The following is a 21737-nucleotide window of genomic DNA, read 5'->3' as shown; positions in this document are numbered from 1 at the left end:
GGATACAGTCTACCTACATAATTTGTTTCTTTTTCCTTTTTTCCAAGTGATACTTGGGGGTTGATTCATTTTCCCACGGTTCCCGATTTCCGTGTGAAATCATCTCCTGCGTCCAAATGCCATGGAAATGGGGGTGCGCCCTGAGGTTTCTCTGTTTCCCTCTGCCCCTCGGAGCTTCTAACCCCCCCCACGACCCCCACCGATTTCCTTTCCTCTCTTTGTTTAGATGGACTTCTGTCCATTTTCTGATCCCCACCATGGACGTGGCTTCTTGAGTCCTAGGCAGGCACACGGGTGTGGCTCTGTCTGTCCTTCCAAGCTCAAGCCCCCTGCGCGGCCATCACAGTCACTGTCCCTCCCCGGCTCCCACTCCCAGAGCGTCTGGGACCTTTCTCTGTGCGACTCCTGTCCTCCCCGGGCTCGAAGGCCGAGATCTGAGCTTCTACCCGACGTCTTTCCCTGGCCCTGTCTTCCCTCAGGGCCGTCCTCTCTGCTCTCCACGCTGTCACTCCCGTCCTGCTCACCAGTCCCCAGCCCTCCATCCTTCCTCCTCGCTGAGCCCCAGGCTGACAGCCACCCTTTCCACCTGAATGTCTTGCTGTTGATTTGGGACACAAGGCGCCTGAATGTGAATCCGTCTCTCCCCAAACCTGGCTGCTCCTCTCTCGTTCCCAAGCGTCTGACTCAGGACCATCCTTCCTCCTGCCAGGGAAGCCGCCATCCTGGGTCCCCGCCACCCTCTCCTCATTCGTCCCCGTCACGCGTCACACGTGCTGATGGGCAGGTGTCAGATCCTGTCCTGCTCCAGGTGTTGCCTCATTCCTTCCCACGTCCTGCGCTCACCTCACGGTGAGGCCCCTTTGCAGAAGGCTGCTGTGAGCATCCTTTAAGTCCAAGTGCCCAGCCACCGTGAGCTGGCAGGGGCTGTTACTAACCCAGCAGGAAACCAGGCTCTGAGAGTAAAGTCCTCCAGCCCCTTCCCCCCGGGCCACACCAGGTCCCGGCTGCAAGAGACACATTGTGAGTGAGACACACACGTGAGCAAGACACATTGATTGGTTGCCTTCCACACACCCTGCCCCTCCCAGACCAGGGCTGGGGATCATGCCTGCAACAAAGGTAGGTGCCCTTGATGGGTTCGAACGTGGGTACCTTCAGTCCATGGGCCGAGGATCTATCCACTGAGCAAAACCGGCCAGGGCTCATGGGTTTTCTGGGTGAAATTCCATTCATGATCGGGTGGGAACCTGCTCTGTCGTCACAGAGCAGCTCATGTCTGGCTGGCAGCGTTCTCAGGCCAGAGTCTGACCAGAGGAGTCACTGCCCCAGGCTCCGTGCCCCCTGCCCGCTGTCGGCTCTGTGCCAGGCGGGAGGAGGCTATTTTGCTTTTCTTTGTACCTTGGAGACATCGAGCAGCTTGTCATGACTTCAGAAATCTTGGAGGAAATGAAGGCTGAATGCCCAGACAGTAATTTTACCATTATCCCAGCGGGTCTGGCTCCCGCTTGATCCATTGTGATTTTAACAAGGAAGTTACAAGAGAAGAGCTTCCCACCGGGCCTCTGTGGACAGGTGGAGTAAAACACCTGTTCTCCGGCCGCTCATTTTGACAGCTGAGAAAACCCTTCAATGGCCATGAATAGATCCCTTTTAATCTGTACTTATCCAACATTAAAATTACGGGTTTAGTTGTGTTTATTTGCAATGGTAAAATCATTAGATTTTAAGACAGCCATTTAGTATTTCAAGATGATAGCAATGAAGGTTTTCCAAAGTGAAGTAAGAGTCTTGATTTTATAGTGCATCTTAAAATGGACTTATTATTATTTTTTAAATGTTTTTTTATTGATTTCAGAGAGGAAGGGAGAGGGAGAGAGAGAGATGGAAACATCAATGAAGAGAGAGAATCATCAATTGGCTGACTCCTGCACTCCCCCTGCTGGGGATGGAGCCCACTACCCAGGCATGTGCCCCTGATCAGAATCAAACCATGACCTCCAGGTTCATAGGTCCATGCTCAACCACTGAGCCACGCTGGCCGGGCTAAAATGGACTTACTTTTTTTACATACTTAATATTTAATTATAAAGTTAGTGTGTAGTGTGGGTGTGGCCTACCAAAGGCCAATATTCTCTCGAGATGTTGGATCACATACAAATCTAAGTCAGTTTATTTCTATAAAGCAGCGGTTCTCAACCTGTGGGTCACGACCCCTTTGGGGGGTCGAACAACCCTTTCACAGGGGTCGTCGCTACGACCATCGGAAAACACATATATAATTACATATTGTTTTTGTGATTCATCACTATGCTTTAATTATGTTAAATTTGTAACAATGAAATTGGGGGTCACCACAATATGAGGAACTATTAAAGGGTCGCGGCATCAGGAAGGTTGAGAACCACTGCAAAGGATGGCCACTTACGTGTACGTAGTGTTTTACTTCTCCGAAACCTGATTTCAAAGTAGGAAAGTGCAAGCAAGCTAAGCTTCCTCTCTGTGTCTGGGATCCCGTTGCACGTTGTTCCCTGTAGCAGACCTTGGGGCACCTGTGCCCACCTTCCTGCCCACTGTGCCCCTCTTCTGTGCAGCCATTTCCAGTAAGTGAGAAGCTGGTCCCTGCTGTGGCTTTAATTTGCATGACTAATGCCTCTAAGCATCTTTTCATATGCTAATTCATCACTTTTATGTCTTCTTCTGGGAAGTGTTTGTTCAAGGCTATTGCCCATTTTTATTGGGCTTTTTATCTTCCCAGCATTTACTTAGATACTCTGCATACACCTGTACTGCTAATTTTGTCCTTAGACTATTAATTAATTTTCTCAATGATTAGTTTTCGTAATGATATTAATTTTCTTAACGATGCTATTTATGGCAAGGCATTTTTAATTTTGAACAAATCCAGGTTACCATTTCTTAGGAATTGCAGATACTTAGCGTGTCCTGGGCATGGTCACGCGGCTTTCTTCCGGAAGCTTCCTGGTCTGCTGTCTCATGTTAGATCTGTGGTCTATGTCAGAAACATGGTGTGGATGGAGAACGTGAGACTGGGGATTGCTTTATGTAGATATCCCGTTGGCAGTAACACCTATTAAAGACACTCCCCCTCCCCCCTCCCCAATGAATGGCCTTGGTGCCTTGGTTTAAAAACCTAAAACTACCCACCTAATAGTTGGGGTCTGTTTCTGAGCTCGGCTCCCTCCACGGATCCATCTGCAAGTTCAGCACTGAATTCTCAGTGTTACGCCTTTGACATTCTTTCTCTCCAGTGTCTGTTGCCTTGTCTGGCTCCTGTGTGGCTCCATGTAAATTTGAGAGTCATCTGGGTTTATCCAAGGGGCCCGACTCTGTGAGGTAGTTCAGGGAGGATGGACGTCAACCCCGCTCAGTCTTCAGGCAGCGAGCAGCTCTTCTTTCTCCTTTACTCAGCTCGCCTGGAATTTCCTCAGCCACCTTCGTGGTTTTCCTGCTGGGTGTTGCACATCCCCTTAGATTTCTTCCTGATAGTTGATGTCTTTATGTGCCTTTGTAAGGATGGCTTCTTAAACGTTCACTTTCCAGTTTTTCATTGTTACATTTAGAAATACAGTTGATGTTAGGATATTGACCTTGTATTCTGCAACATTGCTAGTTCACACGATAATCCAAGTGGGTTTTTGCTTTTAGAGGTTTTATGGGCTTTTCTTTTTTTAAAAAAATAGGATTTTTATTGATTTTTAGAGAGAGAGGAAGGGAGAGGGAGGGAGGGAGAGAGAGAGAAAGAGAAGCATTAATGTGAGAGAGAAACACAGATTGATTGCCTCCCACTGGCACCCTGACCGGGGCCAAACTCGCAACCTGGGTGTATGCCCTGACCAACAATCGAACCGGCAACCTTTTGGTGCAAGGGACGTTGCTCAACCAACTGAGCCACACTAGCCAGGGCTGGGCTTTCCTTATATACTGTCTGTAAAAATAATGAGCTTTATATTTTTTTTCCCATCCAAATGCTTTCATTTTCTTTGCTTGCCTTATTGCATTGTCCACCAATGCCAGAGCAAGGGTGTGACAAGTGGACGCCTGTAATACAACAATAAAGGTTTAAAAAAATGAACCCTCTGAGATCCCGCTTCAAGAAGCAAACACAGAGAAGTAAATGAAGCTCAAAATAAATGTAAAAAAGAAAACACACACAAAATAAGAGCACAAATAAGTGAAACAAATGAAAGGACAAGCAACAGGGGAAACAAAGTAAAATATTGTTTTCTTTCGAACCATAAATAATGCTTCACAGGAGGAAAAGGTATAAAAGAGAGGCTCCGACATCAGGAATGAGCAGGGCAACACCAGCGCGGGTCCTAATCATAATAAGGAAAGAGACTGTAATTTTTTTTTTTTTTTTTTTGGCAGCTAGGGATGAAAACCCTGTGATTTGGGCCCCTTCCCTGGGCCCTTTCCAGGCACGTGGAAAATGCCACATGACCCGACCATCCACGTCGGTGCCTCCTGATTTCGGGATGGGGTTCTCCCAGGGTTCCTGCCTGCGGTGGATGGATCTGCTGAAGGGGCTTGTGGAGCGGAGCCATCCACCCTGCAGGGCGGGGAAGGGAGCTTAGAGGACCCTGCAGGGCTCACAGGCACCGACCTTGACTCAGTGGGGGTCGTGCCCTGGGAGAGGCCCCTTGTTATCTGCAATGTTCTACATTAATTCCCAACAATGGGAACCTTGGGCTTCGCATCTGCTAGTAAGCTGCTGGGATTCACTTATTTATGTTTTTTATTGATTCTTTAGCGAGAGGAAGAAAGAGGGAGAGAAACATCAGTGAGCTAGAAACATCAATGGTGAGAGAGAAGCATGGATTGGCTGCCTCCAGCACGCCCCCTACTGGGGATCGAGCCAGCAAGGCGGGCAAACGGGCCACCTTTCAGTGCATGGGACCACCCTCAGCCACCTGGGCCACACCGCCCAGGGCTGGATTTTACCTTACTGATGTCCTCTTTCCTGCAGCTTTCACTTTCTCTCTGACATTTTATAACCAGACTTTGGTTAAGTGGTTGTTTAATATCTGCCCTTGCTGATGACTTGCTCAGTCGAAATGTGGATTTTCATATGCAGCCATTTCGGCTTTCTTTACCAGGGAGTTAATAAATAACCTTACCTTCACCTTATGCGGGCGTAAATGCTTTGCAGATCAGTAAGGATGTATCGAAACGTATTGTAATGGAAACGTGGAACATTTAAAAATAAATATGTCTTCTCTTTACATATAAAATGACACATCCATACGTTAGACACTCACTTGTTCATTCAAGAAGCCTGCCCGGCATGTCTGCCCATGCCAGCGCGCATCCAGATTCCGCAAACCGCCTGTCTGTCGGGAACGAGTTTCATATTAAAACATCTAATCGTGGGTTTCTAGCAGCCACATCCATCCCTGGTGCAGGGTAAAACTTTTGGCTAAAATTCATGCTAGCATGTGGCCGAGTCCTTGGCTTTTGCCAATATTAGATAGGCCCTCTCCTGTGATGAAGGGAAGGTGGCTGGGGGGGAGGGAAGGGGGTGACGTGGAGTAACCCCGGGTCTTGTGCGGCACTGAAAGGGGGATGTGCGCTGGTTCCTGGGAGAGGCCGGGCTGTCCGGGTCTGAGCTGCCTGCTCGCACTATAATTCCTTCCCTCACTCCAGGCAGCCTGTGATCGAATAAGCGATGCTGTGCAGCCAGACACACTCTAGTGCCATCGCACGGGAAGGCGGGACAGTGAGAGTCACAGCTTCTAACTGCTGACGTCACTGGGACTAACTCTGTTTTAGTGAAGTGTCTGTTTTCTTCATCCTGGGAAACATGGGTACCCCCTGGATCTGGTGTATCTACCCGCCTTTGCATGGGGATATCTCCACCTGGGTCCTCCCGGGGAGGGGACACAGGAGGCTGTGGGGGTGGGTGTTATTGAGGTTGCTCTTGGCACAGTGAGAAGCCGCTGCTCACAGCCCCGAGGCCGCCTCTCCTCGGAAGGTCAGGGGTGCTCACTAGACTCTACAGGAATCGGTGATTAAGCTGAGAAAGAAAATAAGCTTAAAATTGCGAATTTGAGCCCAGGAAATAAACACTTTGTGTTTCCAGGAGGGAGGTAGGATTTAAGGCTTTATTTCAATGTGCTTTTTAGAAACATGTCCTTTAAGACAAGAGGTATGTAGTAATACCTTTTCTTTTCTAAGTAGGAAAAAAAACATTAAGCAGCAGGGTTTGTGTTTCCCCCTTTTTTCTTTCACTTGGTACAAATTACAACTCAAGGCCAAAAATAAAAAATAATAATCCTATTAAAAAATGGGCAAAGGGTCTGAATAGACACTTCTTCAAAGAGGACAGATGGCCAAGAGACTTCTGAAAAGATGCTCAGTGTCACTAATCATCAGAGAGATGCAGATTGAAACCGCTATGAGCCCTTGCTGGTTTGGCTCAGAGGTTGGCCCGCAGACTGAAGGTCCTTGGGTTCGATTCTGATCAAGGGCACGGGCCTCAGTTGCAGGCTCAATCCCCGGCCCTAGTCGGGGAGGCGAGGGGGTGGGTGCATTCTGGAGGCATCCAGTCCATGTGTCTCTCTCACATTGATGTTTCTCTCTCACATTGATGTTTCTCTCTCTGTTCTTCCACCTCCCTTCCTTTCTCTCTAAAAATCAATGGAAAACATATCCTCAGGTGAGGATCAACAAAAAACAAAAGCAAAAAACAGCCCCAGAACCACAAGCACAATCACCTCTCACTTACCAGAGTGGCCATCATCAATAAATCAACAAACAGCAAGTGTTGGCGAGGATGTGAAAAAAGGGGAGCCCTCTGTGAGGCTGGTGGAATGCAGATTGGTGCAGCCACTGTGGAAAACAGTATGGAATTCCCTCCAAAAGTTAGAAATGAAACTCCCTTCTTAAAAGTTTATCCGTATTGTTGTATTACAGATGCCCCCTTTGTGTTTTTCCTATTAACCTCCTTCCCCCACCTCCACCCAGCACCCACCCCTCCCAGGCCTTCACCGCACTATTGAATTGCCTTTTGAGCCAGCAGTTCCACTTCTGGGAATAGATCCTAAGAATCCCAAAACACTAATCCAAAGAATATACACACCCCTGGGTCCATCGAAGTGTTATTTACAATAGCTAAGATCTGGAAACAACCCAAGTGCCCATCAGTAGGCGAGTGGGTTAAAAAGCTGTGTGTGGGACATTGGCACTATGGAATACTATGCAGCTGTAAAAAAGAAGGGTCTCTTAGCCTTTGGGACATCACGGAGGGACCTGGAGAGCATTCTGCTACGTGAAATAAGCCAGTCAGAGAAAGACAAGCACCATATAATTTCACTCGTGTGAAAGCTAATGAACAAAATAATAACAACGAAAAGAAACAGACTCATAGATACAGAGAACAGACTGACAGCTGTCAGCGGGGAGGGAGTTGGGGGACTGAGTGAAAAGGGTGAAGAGATTAGAAAAAAACAAACACACCAAAATCTCATAGACACAGACTGCAGTGTGGTGATTACCAGAAGGAAAGGGGGTGAGAGGAGGTTGAAGAGGGTAAAGGGGGGATAAATAGTGATGGAAGGAGACGTGACTTGGGGCGGTAAACGCATAATACAATGTATAGATGATGTAGGATTGTACCCCTGAAACCTACATAATTTTATTAACCAATGTCACCCCAATACATACAATAAAAAGGAAGATTTTAATTATAATGTGAGAAACAGGAATTTTGCTACAGAATAGATACAGTTTGAGGGCATTTTTAATAGACTAATGTACGGTGACTGGTTTTTATCTCCGCCATAAAAAGAACTTTTTTCTGGTTTACATATAAATGATTAATGTAATTTCAATTTTCATCGATTAATGACATCGTTTCCTCCTTGCTTGTGGCTAGGCGAAGAATTATTTTTTTTTCCCACCCTCAGAAAAGGGAGTGTAGTCTGGTCTGGCTTTGGCAATGAGTTTCTCTGGGTCCATTTTAAGCAGACATTATGTGTGCTATTGATTTTCTAAATTTTTTAAATGGCAAGGAAGAAGCCATGCAGATTAGCTGTCGCACTTGTGGCGGTTTATTGATGAGAACACGGGAAGCTTATTTGAAAGGCTCGGAGGGGCGAACGGAGTGTGTGCTCACACGCATGTACGGCTGGGGCATTTCTGAAGATACAAGTCTGTGTGGTTTTCCCCTGGATTCCTGGGCTCTATCTCCCAGGAAAAAACTGCGACTGTGGGCTCGAGGAAGGTGAGCCGGAGGCGGGTGTGGACATGAGAGGAAGGAGAAGGAATAGCCCTGGGCGGAGGCAGATGGGTGTGGTGTTGGGGGGTAATGCTTGTGGCCACACTGCCAGGTGGTGACATCTTCCAGGGGGTGTGGGTGGGCGGCAATAGGTGCTCTGGGCCCGGGAAGTCACCACAATGTTCCAACCGAAGAGAAGGGCACCCAGTCGGACTCGGCTCTGAGAGTCCAGGCCCTGGAATCCCAGGAGCCCATGGGAAGGAACCAGTCAAGCGTATGAATCCCAGTCAAGGGCACATACCTGTGTTGCAGGTTTGATCCCTGGCCCAGGTCAGGGCACATGCAGGAGGCAACCAATCAATGTGTCTCTCTCACATCGAGGTTTCTCTCCCTCCCTTTCACTCTCTCTAAAAATCAATGAGAAGCCCAGCTGGTGTGGCTCAGTGGTTGGGCATCAATCTATGAACTAGAAGGTCATGGTTCCATTCCCTATCAGGGCACATGCCCAGGTTGCAGGCTCGATCCCCAGTAGGGGGCATGCAGGAGGCAGCTGATCAATGATTCTCTCTCATCATTGAAGTTTCTCTCTCTTTCTCTCTCTCCCTCTCTCTCTTTCCCTTCCCTTCCTCTCTGAAATCAATAAAAATATATCCTATATTATAAAAGCCTAATATGCTAAGTTTCAGGTCGTCCTGTCATCTGTTCAACCAATCAAAGTGTAACATGATAATGATATGCTAAGGCCACTCAACTGCTCTCTATGACCTGCACTGACCACCAGGGGGCAGACGCTCCAACCAGTAGGGGTCTGGCCAATTAGGACTGAGCAAGATGGGCCGGACATGCCCTGGAACCCTCCCACTGTCCTGCCCCGGCTGGCCAACCTCCTGCTTCCCTCTCCAGCCCCGATTGTGCACCAGTGGGGTCCCTTGGCCTGGCCTGCGCCCTCTTGCAATCTGGGCTGAGGGACCCCCCTCCCGAGTGCACAAATTTTGTGCACCAGGCCTCTAGTATTTTTAATAAAAGCCTTCCTGTGGGTGGGTGGTAGGGCTGGAAGCTCACCCTCAAGCTCAACTAGCACAGGAAACCCACTTCCTGTATTTCTATGACTCCATTCAGGCTGTTTTAATCGCAGACCCTCACCACCTCCCCAGCCTTCCTGCTGTGGCTCCCAAGTCTCTGTGGAGCCAGAATTGAGAGATGGCAGCATGAGCAGTGATCAGAGGAGGGGACTCGGTCAGGGGACGGGACTCGGACAGAGGCCGGGTCTCGGTCATCGACCTCCAGGCGTGTCTGCCCATGGGTCACTCCCTGCTGGTGCCATCCCAGCTTCTGTGGCCTGGGGTCTCCCTGGAAACTCCAGGTGACGGCTCCTCCATCCGCCCGCAGCTCCCAGCGCCCCAGCCCCAGGCCTGGAAACGTCTCCTCAGTGCCCAGCGATGCCCTCCCTCCCTGTGAACGTGTTTCCAGTTGAGACCTTTGCTGCATCTTCTCAGCGGGGTTCGGAAGCACCTGCTGCTTTTGGCAGCGACTCCTTCAGGGACAGGCAATGTGAACTCCATTCTGCCTCCACCTCCTGGTGAGGAGGAACCTCAGAGCTCACCAGTACGCCCCCCCGTGGAGAGGAGGGAGCAGCCCTGCCGCGGGGGTGGAGTCGCCTGCAGGCGCTCCTGGGCTGGGCAGTGGGCGAGAGCTGGAAGCGGAGCTGGTTCCTGAGAGCGCTGGGCCGCAGCAGAGTTCCTTGGGGAAGTTTTAAACCGACGGCAGTTTCTGGGCCTGAATTCTGGAAACGGCGAGGCAGTGAGACCAGGGGGTCAATCGGCGTTTCTGTTGAGCTCCCCAGATGGTCTGATGCGGGGCCAACTGTGGCAACTCCAGCCCTAAATCAGATGTTCATGAGTTCGGCACATATTGTGTGGAGCATCCGCCTCGGCCCCGCCCCGGGATGGGCTGTGGGCGGCTGGCGGGGAGCCTGCCGAAGTGGCCGGGCAGGAGGTGAGCACAGCAGGCTCAGCCTGATTTGAACAAGTCTCCAAAGAGGGTTTTGGCTCCTGTGGCTGGTTTTCTGTTCCTCTCCTGTCCCTGTAGGTTTAGAGACTGCAAACTCCCGCCTGTGGCCACATCTTGTCTAGTTTGGTTAGACCAGCCCTGTGTTATTTAAAAAACAACAACAGATGCTGCCCTAGCTGGTGTGACTCAGTGGTTAGAGCATTTAGAGCAGTGGTTCTCAACCTTCCTAATGCAGCGACCCTTTAATACAGTTCCTCATGTTGTGATGACCCCCAATTTCATTGTTACAAATTGAACATAATTAAAGCATAGTGATTAATCACAAAAACAATATGTAATTATATATGTGTTTTCTGGTGGTCTTAGGTGACCCCTGTGAAAGGGCCGTTCGACCCCCAAAGGGATCGCGACCCACAGGTTGAGAACCGCTGATTTAGAGCATTGACCTGTGCACCGACCAGTCTGGCTTTTGTTCCCAGTCAATGGCACGTACCTGGGTTGCTCCCAGGGGACGAATGAGAATCACCCCGCTGAGTAGAAGGCAGCACTTTCCACATCACTTTCCTCCTGTCCCCATCACCCTTCCCGCAAGGAAGGGATTCACACTGATCCCTGATTGGACACAAGGCTGCAGTGCCTCTGATACGCTCTGTTGCACATTCGTCCAGGGCCACAGGGGTCAGTTACACCATTCAGACTTCCTTAAGCGGGAAAATGCATTTGTTCAGACGCTTCCGGGCGGATGGCGTCCAGGTTGCAGGCGTATGTGGTTTGGTCCGCACGCGTGTTCTGAGGTTGTGGTTTAAGTGGGTTGCTTGCTAATGTTGGAAAACGGGACGTCGCCTGTAAAACTCTGCGTGTCCGGGTCTTCTGAAAACTCGAGCGTCTGGAGGCCCCGGGTTCACAGCGCTCCGAGGGGGCCGCCCTCATCCCCTCCCTGGGGGTGGGATCTGTGCCCTGTTCCCCATTATTCCTCGCAGGCTGGCAGTTTGAGCCCCCATCCCTGTGCGCTAGGGGTTTCTTCTGAACCATTGCTTGTTTGCAGGAAAACAGTCAGAGCTGTGTCCCTGTGTGTGTGGGGGGGGGGGAGGGGGGGAGGGTTGGGGGGAGTGGGGGAAAGAGGATCTGTCTCCTCCACTGAAATCCATACGGTGGGGATAAATTCACAGTTTGCCTCCATTTAGATTCACGCCTCTGTGTTGATAGAGCGGATGTGTTGTACACCTAGAAGCAGCCCCTAATAGGTGTGAGTTCCAAGCTTATAACTGTTCATAGCCGTGATTAGCATTCCCAAAGGTGTCAGAACCACTCCATTCATTGTGATAAAGCGCAACTTTACAAAACACACAGTTAAGCAGAGCAAGTGTTGGGCGCAGCTGGTGTCTCTTTAAGATGAGTTGGAGACCTGCCTTTAAGTGCCTCCTTCATTGAAGTCTTATTTATCACCAGCCAGGTGCCCATCATATTTAATTTCTGCATAGCAGTCGTGGCAACTGGCCTGTCTCCGTCCAGGGAGCCGGCTCAGCAGACAATCACAGTCCTCCTTACATTAAAGCACCTATGCACACACTCCCCCCGCTCTGCAGGTGTGAAACTGAGGGCTGAGGGCAGCGGTTCTCAACCTGTGGGTCGCAACCCATTTGGGGGTCGAACGACCCTTTCACAGGGGTCACCTAAGACGATCAGAAAACACATATATAATTACATATTATTTTTGTGATTAATCACTATGCTTTAATTATGTTCAATTTGTAACAATGAAATTGGGGGTCACCACAACATGAGGAACTGTATTAAAGGGCCGCAACATTAGGAAGGTTGAGAACCACTGGCTGAGGGCAAAGGAGGTTTAAGGAACAAGTAACTTGCCCAAGGTTATACAACGGTGTGTGAGCACATATGTTTCTATGCCACATACATGTGTACACACATGTTCATATATACATCATGTTTAACCACAATTTATTCCACCTCCCATGGTTTCTGTACTATTTTTTTTTTTAGAGTACAAGTTACTTTTTGTTCTAATCCTCCCCGGGATATGCATTTTCATTGATTTTTAGAGAGAGAAAGAGGGGAGAGAGAGAGAAAGGGGGAGAGAGAGGGAGAGAGAAGGAGAGAGAGAGACATGGATCTGAGAGAGATGCTTGCAAAACAGTGGGCCCTGGTGGTGCGGACTTGGGAGCACTGTAAATCCAAGAAGGCGTTTGTTTCTCTGCGTCGAGGCTGGAGGTGACTCTGTGGCTCTGAGGCATGCGCGAAGCCATCCTTCCGCACGAACCTCTGTCCTGTTTGCCTCTGAAGGGGAGATCGCATGAGGTGCCTGTGAGTCTGATGGAAACAGAGCCACACTCAACCGAACGGCTGAGCCGAACTTCCCCGGACAGGAAGTGGCCCTGCGCGCTGGCCACAGCGGCGCTCAGCATTGTCCACAGACGTTTAATATTACAAACGCGTATCAATATTTCACGACCTATTACCTTCGCGGCATCTCATAATGCATGTGACGACAGCCGCAAATGGTCTCTTAGAGCAAAATGCAGGAACTACTCTCCAGCCTTTTTTGGTTTGGGGTCCAAGGCCTGGCAGTTCTGGGCCCTCAGCTGACTCGCACTAAGAAGAGACAGGACGGTGGTCAATATGCACTAACTGGGGAGCTATTTAAAGACGCCCTGAGCAACGTGGGGTGAGTATCGTGCCCTTTTGCCCCCAGATGCAGCTGTCTGTCAGCAGAGGAAATTGTGAAGGGTGCCGTCTAGTGTTCCTTTGATGTGAGACATCCCCGTGAACACGGGGAGAGCAGATGGCGTTTGATTTGGGTTTGTCTTGCTCTGTGGCTTCCTTCGTCATTACTTGGGCTCGGTGGGCTCGGGAGCGGGCCGCGTCCCCTCGCTCAGCGACGGTTCTTGGCAGCGCGGAGACACATCAGGTGCTGATCGGATTCGTCGCCTTCGTTATGTATCACGCCAGTGCCCTACTTAGCGTTGACGAAAGGAGCAACGTAATTTTTAAATGTAATATTCCCGAATGAGTTACTTTTTTATCTTCAAACTTTATTATAGAGTGTATGCCCATGCGCTCGCCTCTATGAGAATATTAGAATACCCGTATTTCCTCTCTTATATCAGACAGTTTGCCTAGTATTTTCTAGCCTGGGAGTCTGTGAATTCGAAGGGAAAGATAAAGTGGGTGTGTCTGGAAAATGTGTTTTCTTTTTATCCTTTTACGCCTGGTTACAGATAGAATGCGTCCGATTTGAATGCCCGCCCCTTGCGAATCTGATCGTGTCAACTCCTGGTTCCAAATGCGATGACTTTTCCCGGGCTTTGTCCCGAGACCAGCGTCCTTAGCTCGACGTCTGAGGGCCCCCCATTGTACACCTGCAGCCTCATTTCCTTCACACGCACCGTCGCCATCGCAGCCTCTCCTGTGGGGCTTCCTTCTGCTCTTGCACAGGAGCTTTGCTGAAATATTGACCTATAGGTAGGTCGTGGGCATGGACCAATCAGAGAGCAGGATTCTGGAACTCCTGCTAGCCAGGCATTCGCCCTGAGGTGGTGGGTCGAGGGGCAGGGTGGGGTCTGAGCAGCCCAGGACGGGAGAGGAGGTGGCCAGCCTGAGTCCAGTTCAGGGCGACACCTGGTCTGTGTCCACACCCAAAAGGGTGCTCCCCCTCTCCCCTCAGCACACACATCACACGTCGGTTATTTATCTCCGCCTTCCCGCCATCTACTCGCCTCCTCAGAGGAGCCCCTGACCATCCTGGGGAGGCCTGCCCCTGCCCCCAAGGCTCCAGGGAAACCTCTCCCTGTCACTGTCCCTGCCAGGGGCCAGTTCACAGCGACTTGGCGCTGACGTGGGTCATGTGCCCCTTCCCCTCGTTCATAGACTCCACTCGGGCAGGGCTGGTCCGTGACCCGACACCCCCTACCCCACCGCCCTCCAGGATGACAACCTGACACCTCATAGCAGCTGCTCAATAAGTATGTATTGATCACATGGATTTTCAAAAAGACTTGAGAATGTCTTCGAATACATTGACACGTTTAAAGTTAACACCCACGGAACCTGGTGCATTGTTGGGAAGATAACAGTGTTAAGTTACCATCCTTTTAATAACGTCTTACATTTTTTTCTGAAATAATTTCAAGTTCATGCCTAAATATTGCTTTTCTATTGTGTGTGTGCATGTGCGTAGGTGTCCACATGTGTGTGTATGCACGCATGTGTGTGCATCTGCACGTGTGCACATGCATGCATGTGCACCTGTGTCCATTGTGCGTGTATGTGTGTGTGTGTGTGTGTGTGTGTGTGTGTGTGAGCTCATGATTTCCTGACTACAGCTTCCTCACAGACATGACCAGAAGGAGGGTGTGGTGGTTATGGATTGTCAGTTATCAGCTTAATCCAGAATGATTTGGGTCAGCATTCGGGTTTGTAATTGAAAATAATTGTGGGCACGGACGGTGTCGCTGACTGAGCAGAAATAGAGGAAGGCAGGCGGGTCTGAAAGCCTCCGGGCCACAGAGGAGGCGCCAGCCAGGGCGGAGGCCTGGGAACCCAGGGCTGAGTGAGTGAGGTGGAGAGGGCGCCCCCACCCCACCCCGTGTACTGGGATCGCTCGGTCATCTCGGCATCGGTCTCTGGGACAGACACCATGCACATGGCTCCCAAAGCTGTTTCCGGTGCGTCCTGTGGCAGAGGCAGCCGCGCCCCTCTCACTCCCTGCCCCCTCCTTACCTGAGTCACTGCTGGGCTGGGGAGCCACGCTGCTGCCCAGCGAGCAGCGGGACGTGCTGGGCAGTGACGCCCCGCGAACGGCCTCCACACGGTGACTAGTGGGAGGTGGTGTGTGGAGCCCCGGCCCTGCCCCCGTGACAGGGATTATGCGAGAGTTCAGGACAGCCTTGGGTGACTCCGGGTTAAGCTGGAGTCACACCCAGTTTGGTGACTTGTCTCACCCATATCGGCTGCCTCCCTCCCCCTCTTACCCCCGACTGCTTTTGTCCTTCATGTGCCTGGCAAACGGCGGCACGTGAATTCATTTCACAGCATTTGCAGCTGTGTGCAGTGTATGTGTGAGCGTGCCCTTTGCAGTGGTGGATGGTGCCATGCCCTTTGCAGTGGTGGATGGCGAGCGTGCCCTTTGCAGTGGTGGATGGCGAGCGTGCCCTTTGCAGTGGTGGATGGCGAGCGTGCCCTTTGCAGTGGTGGATGGCGAGCGTGCCCTTTGCAGTGGTGGATGGCGAGCGTGCCCTTTGCAGTGGTGGATGGTGCCATGCCCTTTGCAGTGGTGGATGGCGAGCGTGCCCTTTGCAGTGGTGGATGGCGAGCGTGCCCTTTGCAGTGGTGGATGGCGAACGTGCCCTTTGCAGTGGTGGATGGTGTCATGCCCTTTGCAGTGGTGGATGGTGCCATGCCCTTTGCAGTGGTGGATGGCGAGCGTGCCCTTTGCAGTGGTGGATGGCGAGCGTGCCCTTTGCAGTGGTGGATGGTGTCATGCCCTTTGCAGTGGTGGATGGCGAGTGTGCCCTTTGCAGTGGTGGATGGTGTCATGCCCTTTGCAGTGGTGGATGGTGTCATGCCCTTTGCAGTGGTGGATGGTGTCATGCCCTTTGCAGTGGTGGATGGCGAGTGTGCCCTTTGCAGTGGTGGATGGCGAGTGTGCCCTTGGCAGTGGTGGATGGCGAGTGTGCCCTTTGCAGTGGTGGATGGCGAGTGTGCCCTTTGCAGTGGTGGATGGTGCCATGCCCTCTGCAGTGGTGGATGGTGCCATGCCCTCTGCAGTGGTGGATGGTGCCATGCCCTCTGCAGTGGTGGATGGTGCCATGCCCTCTGCAGTGGTGGATGGTGCCATGCCCTTTGCAGTGGTGGATGGCGTCATGCCCTCTGCAGTGGTGGATGGTGCCATGCCCTCTGCAGTGGTGGATGGTGCCATGCCCTCTGCAGTGGTGGATGGTGCCATGCCCTCTGCAGTGGTGGATGGTGCCATGCCCTCTGCAGTGGTGGATGGTGCCATGCCCTCTGCAGTGGTGGATGGTGCCATGCCCTTTGCAGTGGTAGATGGCGCCATGCCCTTTGCAGTGGTGGATGGCGTCATGCCCTTTGCAGTGGTGGATGGTGTCATGCCCTTTGCAGTGGTGGATGGCGAGCGTGCCCTTTTCAGTGGTGGATGGTGAGTGTGCCCTCTGCAGTGGTGGATGGTGCCATGCCCTCTGCAGTGGTGGATGGTGCCATGCCCTCTGCAGTGGTGGATGGTGCCATGCCCTTTGCAGTGGTAGATGGCGCCATGCCCTTTGCAGTGGTGGATGGCGTCATGCCCTTTGCAGTGGTGGATGGTGTCATGCCCTTTGCAGTGGTGGATGGTGCCATGCTCTTTGCAGTGGTGGATGGTGTCATGCCCTTTGCAGTGGTGGATGGTGCCATGCCCTTTGCAGTGGTGGATGGCGAGCGTGCCCTTTGCAGTGGTGGATGGCGAGCGTGCCCTTTGCAGTGGTGGGTGGCGAACGTGCCCTTTGCAGTGGTGGATGGTGTCATGCCCTTTGCAGTGGTGGATGGTGCCATGTCCTTTGCAGTGGTGGATGGCGAGCGTGCCCTTTGCAGTGGTGGATGGCGAGCGTGCCCTTTGCAGTGGTGGATGGTGTCATGCCCTTTGCAGTGGTGGATGGCGAGTGTGCCCTTTGCAGTGGTGGATGGTGTCATGCCCTTTGCAGTGGTGGATGGTGTCATGCCCTTTGCAGTCGTGGATGGTGTCATGCCCTCTGCAGTGGTGGATGGCGAGTGTGCCCTTTGCAGTGGTGGATGGCGAGCGTGCCCTTTGCAGTGGTGGATGGTGAGTGTGCCCTTTGCAGTGGTGGATGGTGCCATGCCCTCTGCAGTGGTGGATGGTGCCATGCCCTCTGCAGTGGTGGATGGTGCCATGCCCTTTGCAGTGGTAGATGGCGCCATGCCCTTTGCAGTGGTGGATGGCGTCATGCCCTTTGCAGTGGTGGATGGTGTCATGCCCTTTGCAGTGGTGGATGGCGAGCGTGCCCTTTGCAGTGGTGGATGGCGAGCGTGCCCTTTTCAGTGGTGGATGGCGAGCGTGCCCTTTGCAGTGGTGGATGGTGTCATGCCCTTTGCAGTGGTGGATGGTGTCATGCCCTTTGCAGTGGTGGATGGTGCCATGCTCTTTGCAGTGGTGGATGGTGTCATGCCCTTTGCAGTGGTGGATGGTGCCATGCCCTTTGCAGTGGTGGATGGCGAGTGTGCCCTTTGCAGTGGTGGATGGTGTCATGCCCTTTGCAGTGGTGGATGGTGTCATGCCCTTTGCAGTGGTGGATGGCGAGTGTGCCCTTTGCAGTGGTGGATGGCGAGTGTGCCCTTTGCAGTGGTGGATGGCGAGCGTGCCCTTTGCAGTGGTGGATGGCGAGCGTGCCCTTTGCAGTGGTGGATGGTGCCATGCCCTTTGCAGTGGTGGATGGCGAGCGTGCCCTTTGCAGTGGTGGATGACAAGCGTGCCCTTTGCAGTGGTGGATGGCTAGCGTGCCCTTTGCAGTGGTGGATGGCGAGTGTGCCCTTTGCATTGCTGGATGGTGAGGAATGGCCACAGATCCAATTCCTGGGACAGTGGTTGTCAACTGCATGTTGGTGGTTCCAGGTTCTCAGGGGCAGAGTCAGTGCTGCCAAATCTGACATCCACTCCACCGTCCCAGCCCCAGCGCCGCCTCCCACCAACATTAGGTCGCAGCATCACCACGGGAACGGCGGGCCTAGCCTATCAGTGTAAGAACATGACTTGGGCGTTGTGATGTTTTCACTTTTGTAACGGTTGGGACACAGTTTAGATTGATGACATCGCTCACTTGCCAGATCCCACATTTAAGCTGGGATTCCTCTCTCTGGCTCAGCGACAGTGAATTCAGCCCAGTCCCAGCCGCTGCCCACGCTCAGTGCGTCCTCCCGCCAGCATGGGCCGCTCTCAGCCCTCAGAACAGGGCGCCATCTTAGGTGTGCGCCATTCGGCTTGGCCATTGGGCTTGACCTCTCACTGCGCAGGTTACCGAGTGTTTGTTGGCTGCTGACCACGACGCAGGGTCTTCACAGAGTTATTTCCTCTCTACCAGCCCATTTCGGTTGAGGAAAATTAAAGAAGATAAACAAGAAAATCGTTTCACTTGCAAGACTCTCAGGCTCGGTAGTTCCCACCACGAGCGTTGCGGGTCTGTGCTGGGCAGCATGCTCTCTGCACTTGTCCTGAACGTGCCGCCCTGGAGGCGAGCCTCGGTCCTGCCGTTTATAATTGAGGCTCCTCGTCATGGACTCGGGGGCCCAGATAACCGGTGCTGTGAGGTGTCTGGTCCCGTGACCCTCGTAGTCTTAGCAGCATGTCATCATCGGAGAAAATGAGAAAAGTTGGAATGCCAGGGTTATAAGTGCTGTAATTATTATCTCGCCAGTGTTTTAACACTTAACATTAATGTTTAATGTTCTTAGTGTTGAACAGTTCTGATTTTATGAGGCCACTTCCATCTGCCTCTCAGTTACAGAGAGTGTGTGTTTTTAATGTCTCTACATTTCATACATCTTCTCTTTTGCATCCAAAAAGATGCATTTCCTTTGAGGATTTTGAGTGGCATACAGTTTTAGGAGAATAAGGAAATGTATTTTTTAAAGGCAACTCATTTTTTTCATTTTTTTCAAGCCTAACTTCTTTGTGCATATATTTTACAGATTAAGGGTTTACCTGAAGACAAACCACCCTGTTCATCAGAGACTGGACCAGAGTTCCTCCCTGAGGGCAATTAAAGATGCTGTTGTCATGGAAACAGCTGGTCCTGCTGTCATTCATTGGCTGCCTAGGAGGTAAAACTAAGCTGTCTTTTCCAAGTTGAGGTTAGAAATATACTTGAGTCATATATTCAATAATTTTTAAACTGTGGAGTAATACTCCTCCAGCAGCGAGGAAGAACAGGTTTTTGTTGTTGTTGTTTTGTTTTCAGAAGGAAAATTCAAACACTCTCTTCTGACTGTCAGATTCTCATTTCAGCCCCTAATTTTGGCCCATTGTTTTATGCCTTCTTACGTCATAAGTTTCCTATAGCTGATGAATGCAACAGTTAATCAGAATTTGCGAATATTAGTTCATGAATATTTTTTTTCCAAATGGAGCTAAAAGTTTACAGTCTCTAGTGTAATGGGCGAATATAAATTTTAAAGAACACCGGTATTTTTATATCTCATCTTGAAAACAACAGTTTTCCTTTTAGCAGGTAAATTATTTCAGGGAGCAAAAATAAACATGGGCTTTTTATTTGTTAATTTGGAAAATTTGAAGTTCAGAATAAAACAGAAAGAAAAGGAATAATTTCTCAGACATCTACCATACAAAACAGCTCTTATAGATCACTTGATGTATTTCTTTTGTTCGTTTTGTTTTGTTTTCTGAAAGAATGAATAAGTAAGAGAAGATTTTAAAAAATTAGTATATGTATAACGCATAGGTTTTTCAAAATGTTTATTCTTCTTCTTCTTGTGAAAATTCTCCAGCGCCTATAAAGTTGAAAGAATAGTATAATGAACACCCACACATGCACCACTTAGATGGACCTGCTGGGCCATTTCACTGTATTTGTTCTATTTGTGAACATACGTGGATGTATTTTTTCTGTTGATTGACCGATTGACCAGCTCAACCCTTTGAAAGTAAGTTATGAAGTCATCGCCTCTCACCTCTGAAAATTTCAGCACCCATCTCCTGAGAAGACCAATTTTCTCCATAAACATGATTTCCTGGTGAAAAGGGAGCTGACCCCACGCTGCCCGGTTTCCTGCCTAGACGAGGGCATCGCTGTGTAATGAGGCCAAATGTGTCGGCCGGTAAAACACACGTTACCGGAAGTAGACTTTTGAACCGTTATTTCAAACTTTAAATATCCTTCAAATATTTAAATGAAGCCAAAACCTCCAACTTTTACGTTAAAAATTTTTTTTTAAACATGTTTCTCCCTGTGACACCTCAGTTTTGTTCCTAAAACAACTATTCATCTAGCCCATAGGGGGAGAGGAGTAATTATTTCCAGATTTCTGCTTATTTAAGCGATCTTTGGAGAAAATGCAATGTAGATAGCAAACAATTGTTTTTCTTGGATTATATTCTTCATCTGCAAAGTCGCCATTGAGTTCTGTTGGAGGAGGAGGAAGATGAAAGTGAAGGCACCACAGTGATGATATTATTCACGACTCAATTTTTATAGAACAACCTCGAAATTTCCCAGTTAATTGGAAATAGGAAGATATACTCAGGAAGGGGAGGTATCGCTAAAGAGAAAGCTCAGTCCCTACAGCTTTAAAGGCTGAGTTGTAATTTTATACAATGTGCAACTTGAATTAATCTAAGCATTTTTTTTGAGAAATCTTGTATATGTTTATGAATGAATTTATGAAAAAGCAGTGTCCATTTTACTAAAATATTAAGACTTCATTAGAAAATTGAAAGATCAACTTGATTCTCGGGGAAAAAGCAGCAAGGGTTGGTAAGGGCGACATGGATTAATATGATACATTATGTACAGGGTACCAATGTATTTTTTCCCCCATTTTAAAAAGATTTTGGTAGAGGTCCTTACAGAGCAACCTCCAGACTCCAGACCCCGCTGCCGGGGAGCCCGTTATGTGGTGGGTCCCGGCCGGCCCGTGGCAGGCGGCGCTGGCTTCCACCTCCGGCTCTGAGACCAGGTGATGGGCAGTAGCTTGTCCAACACCCTGGCGGCGCCTATGTGGTCAGCCTGGGGCTTCTCAGGGCAGAGGAGAGTCGCTGGGATGCAGCATTTACCACCCCTCACTCACCCTGGCCACCCTCGCTGTCTCCTGCCCACAGGTGAGCTGCTCTTACACGGCCCCGTGTTCATCAGCGAGCCCAGCGACAGCATGGTCCCCGTCGATGCTGAGGACAAGAGAGTCACTTTCAAGTGCGAAGCGAGAGGCAACCCTTCCCCTCAGTACAGGTAGGGTGCAAAGTCTGAAACGCACGTTAAGAATGATGTGGCCCCTGGCCGGTGTGGCTCAGTGCTTAGAGCATTGGCCTGTGGACCGAAAGGTCTCGGGTGTGATTCCCAGTCAAGGACACGGACCGTGGTTGCAGACTCCATCCCTGGCCTCCGTCGGGGTGCATGCAAGAGGCAATCAATCGACGTGTCTCTGTCACATTGATGTTTCTCTCTCTCTCTCTCTCTCTCTCTCTCTCTCTCTCTCTCTCTCTCTCTCTCTCTCTCCTGCAGTCCTCTCTTCCCTCCATTCTCTCTAAAAAAATCAATGGGAAAATATCCTTAAGTGAGAATAAACAAAACAAAAAAATGATGCGGCGACTGAATTTTTGGAGGCCGTGTGTTTACGGCGGGAAGAAACGCGTGCAGCTGTGGTTGCACCTGGGGTTCAGCAGACCTGAGTGTGAACACTGGGCCCAGCACACAGAGCCTCCTTCCCCTCCAGCGCGGGGGCGCGAGGGGGGTTC

General features: G+C 50.5%; 1 protein-coding gene across 2 annotated transcripts in view; it reads left to right on the top strand.

Annotated features, from left to right (window-relative positions):
* The window catches only part of LOC132215768 (contactin-3-like), a 117011-nt gene that overhangs the window by 14955 nt on the left and 80319 nt on the right, over positions 1-21737 (top strand). For both annotated transcript variants that reach the window (XM_059664545.1, XM_059664544.1), the window contains exons 2-3: positions 18959-19090; positions 21105-21231. In XM_059664545.1, coding sequence (XP_059520528.1) covers positions 19036-19090; positions 21105-21231 — 182 coding nt within the window. In that variant the 5' untranslated portion in view covers positions 18959-19035. The remainder of the gene's footprint in view (positions 1-18958; positions 19091-21104; positions 21232-21737) is intronic.

Source organism: Myotis daubentonii, chromosome 14 (assembly GCF_963259705.1).
Source record: "Myotis daubentonii chromosome 14, mMyoDau2.1, whole genome shotgun sequence".
NCBI classification, from domain to species: Eukaryota; Metazoa; Chordata; class Mammalia; order Chiroptera; family Vespertilionidae; genus Myotis; species Myotis daubentonii.
Note: the sequence above shows the minus strand (reverse complement) of the source record. Positions and strands in the feature narration are given on the sequence as shown.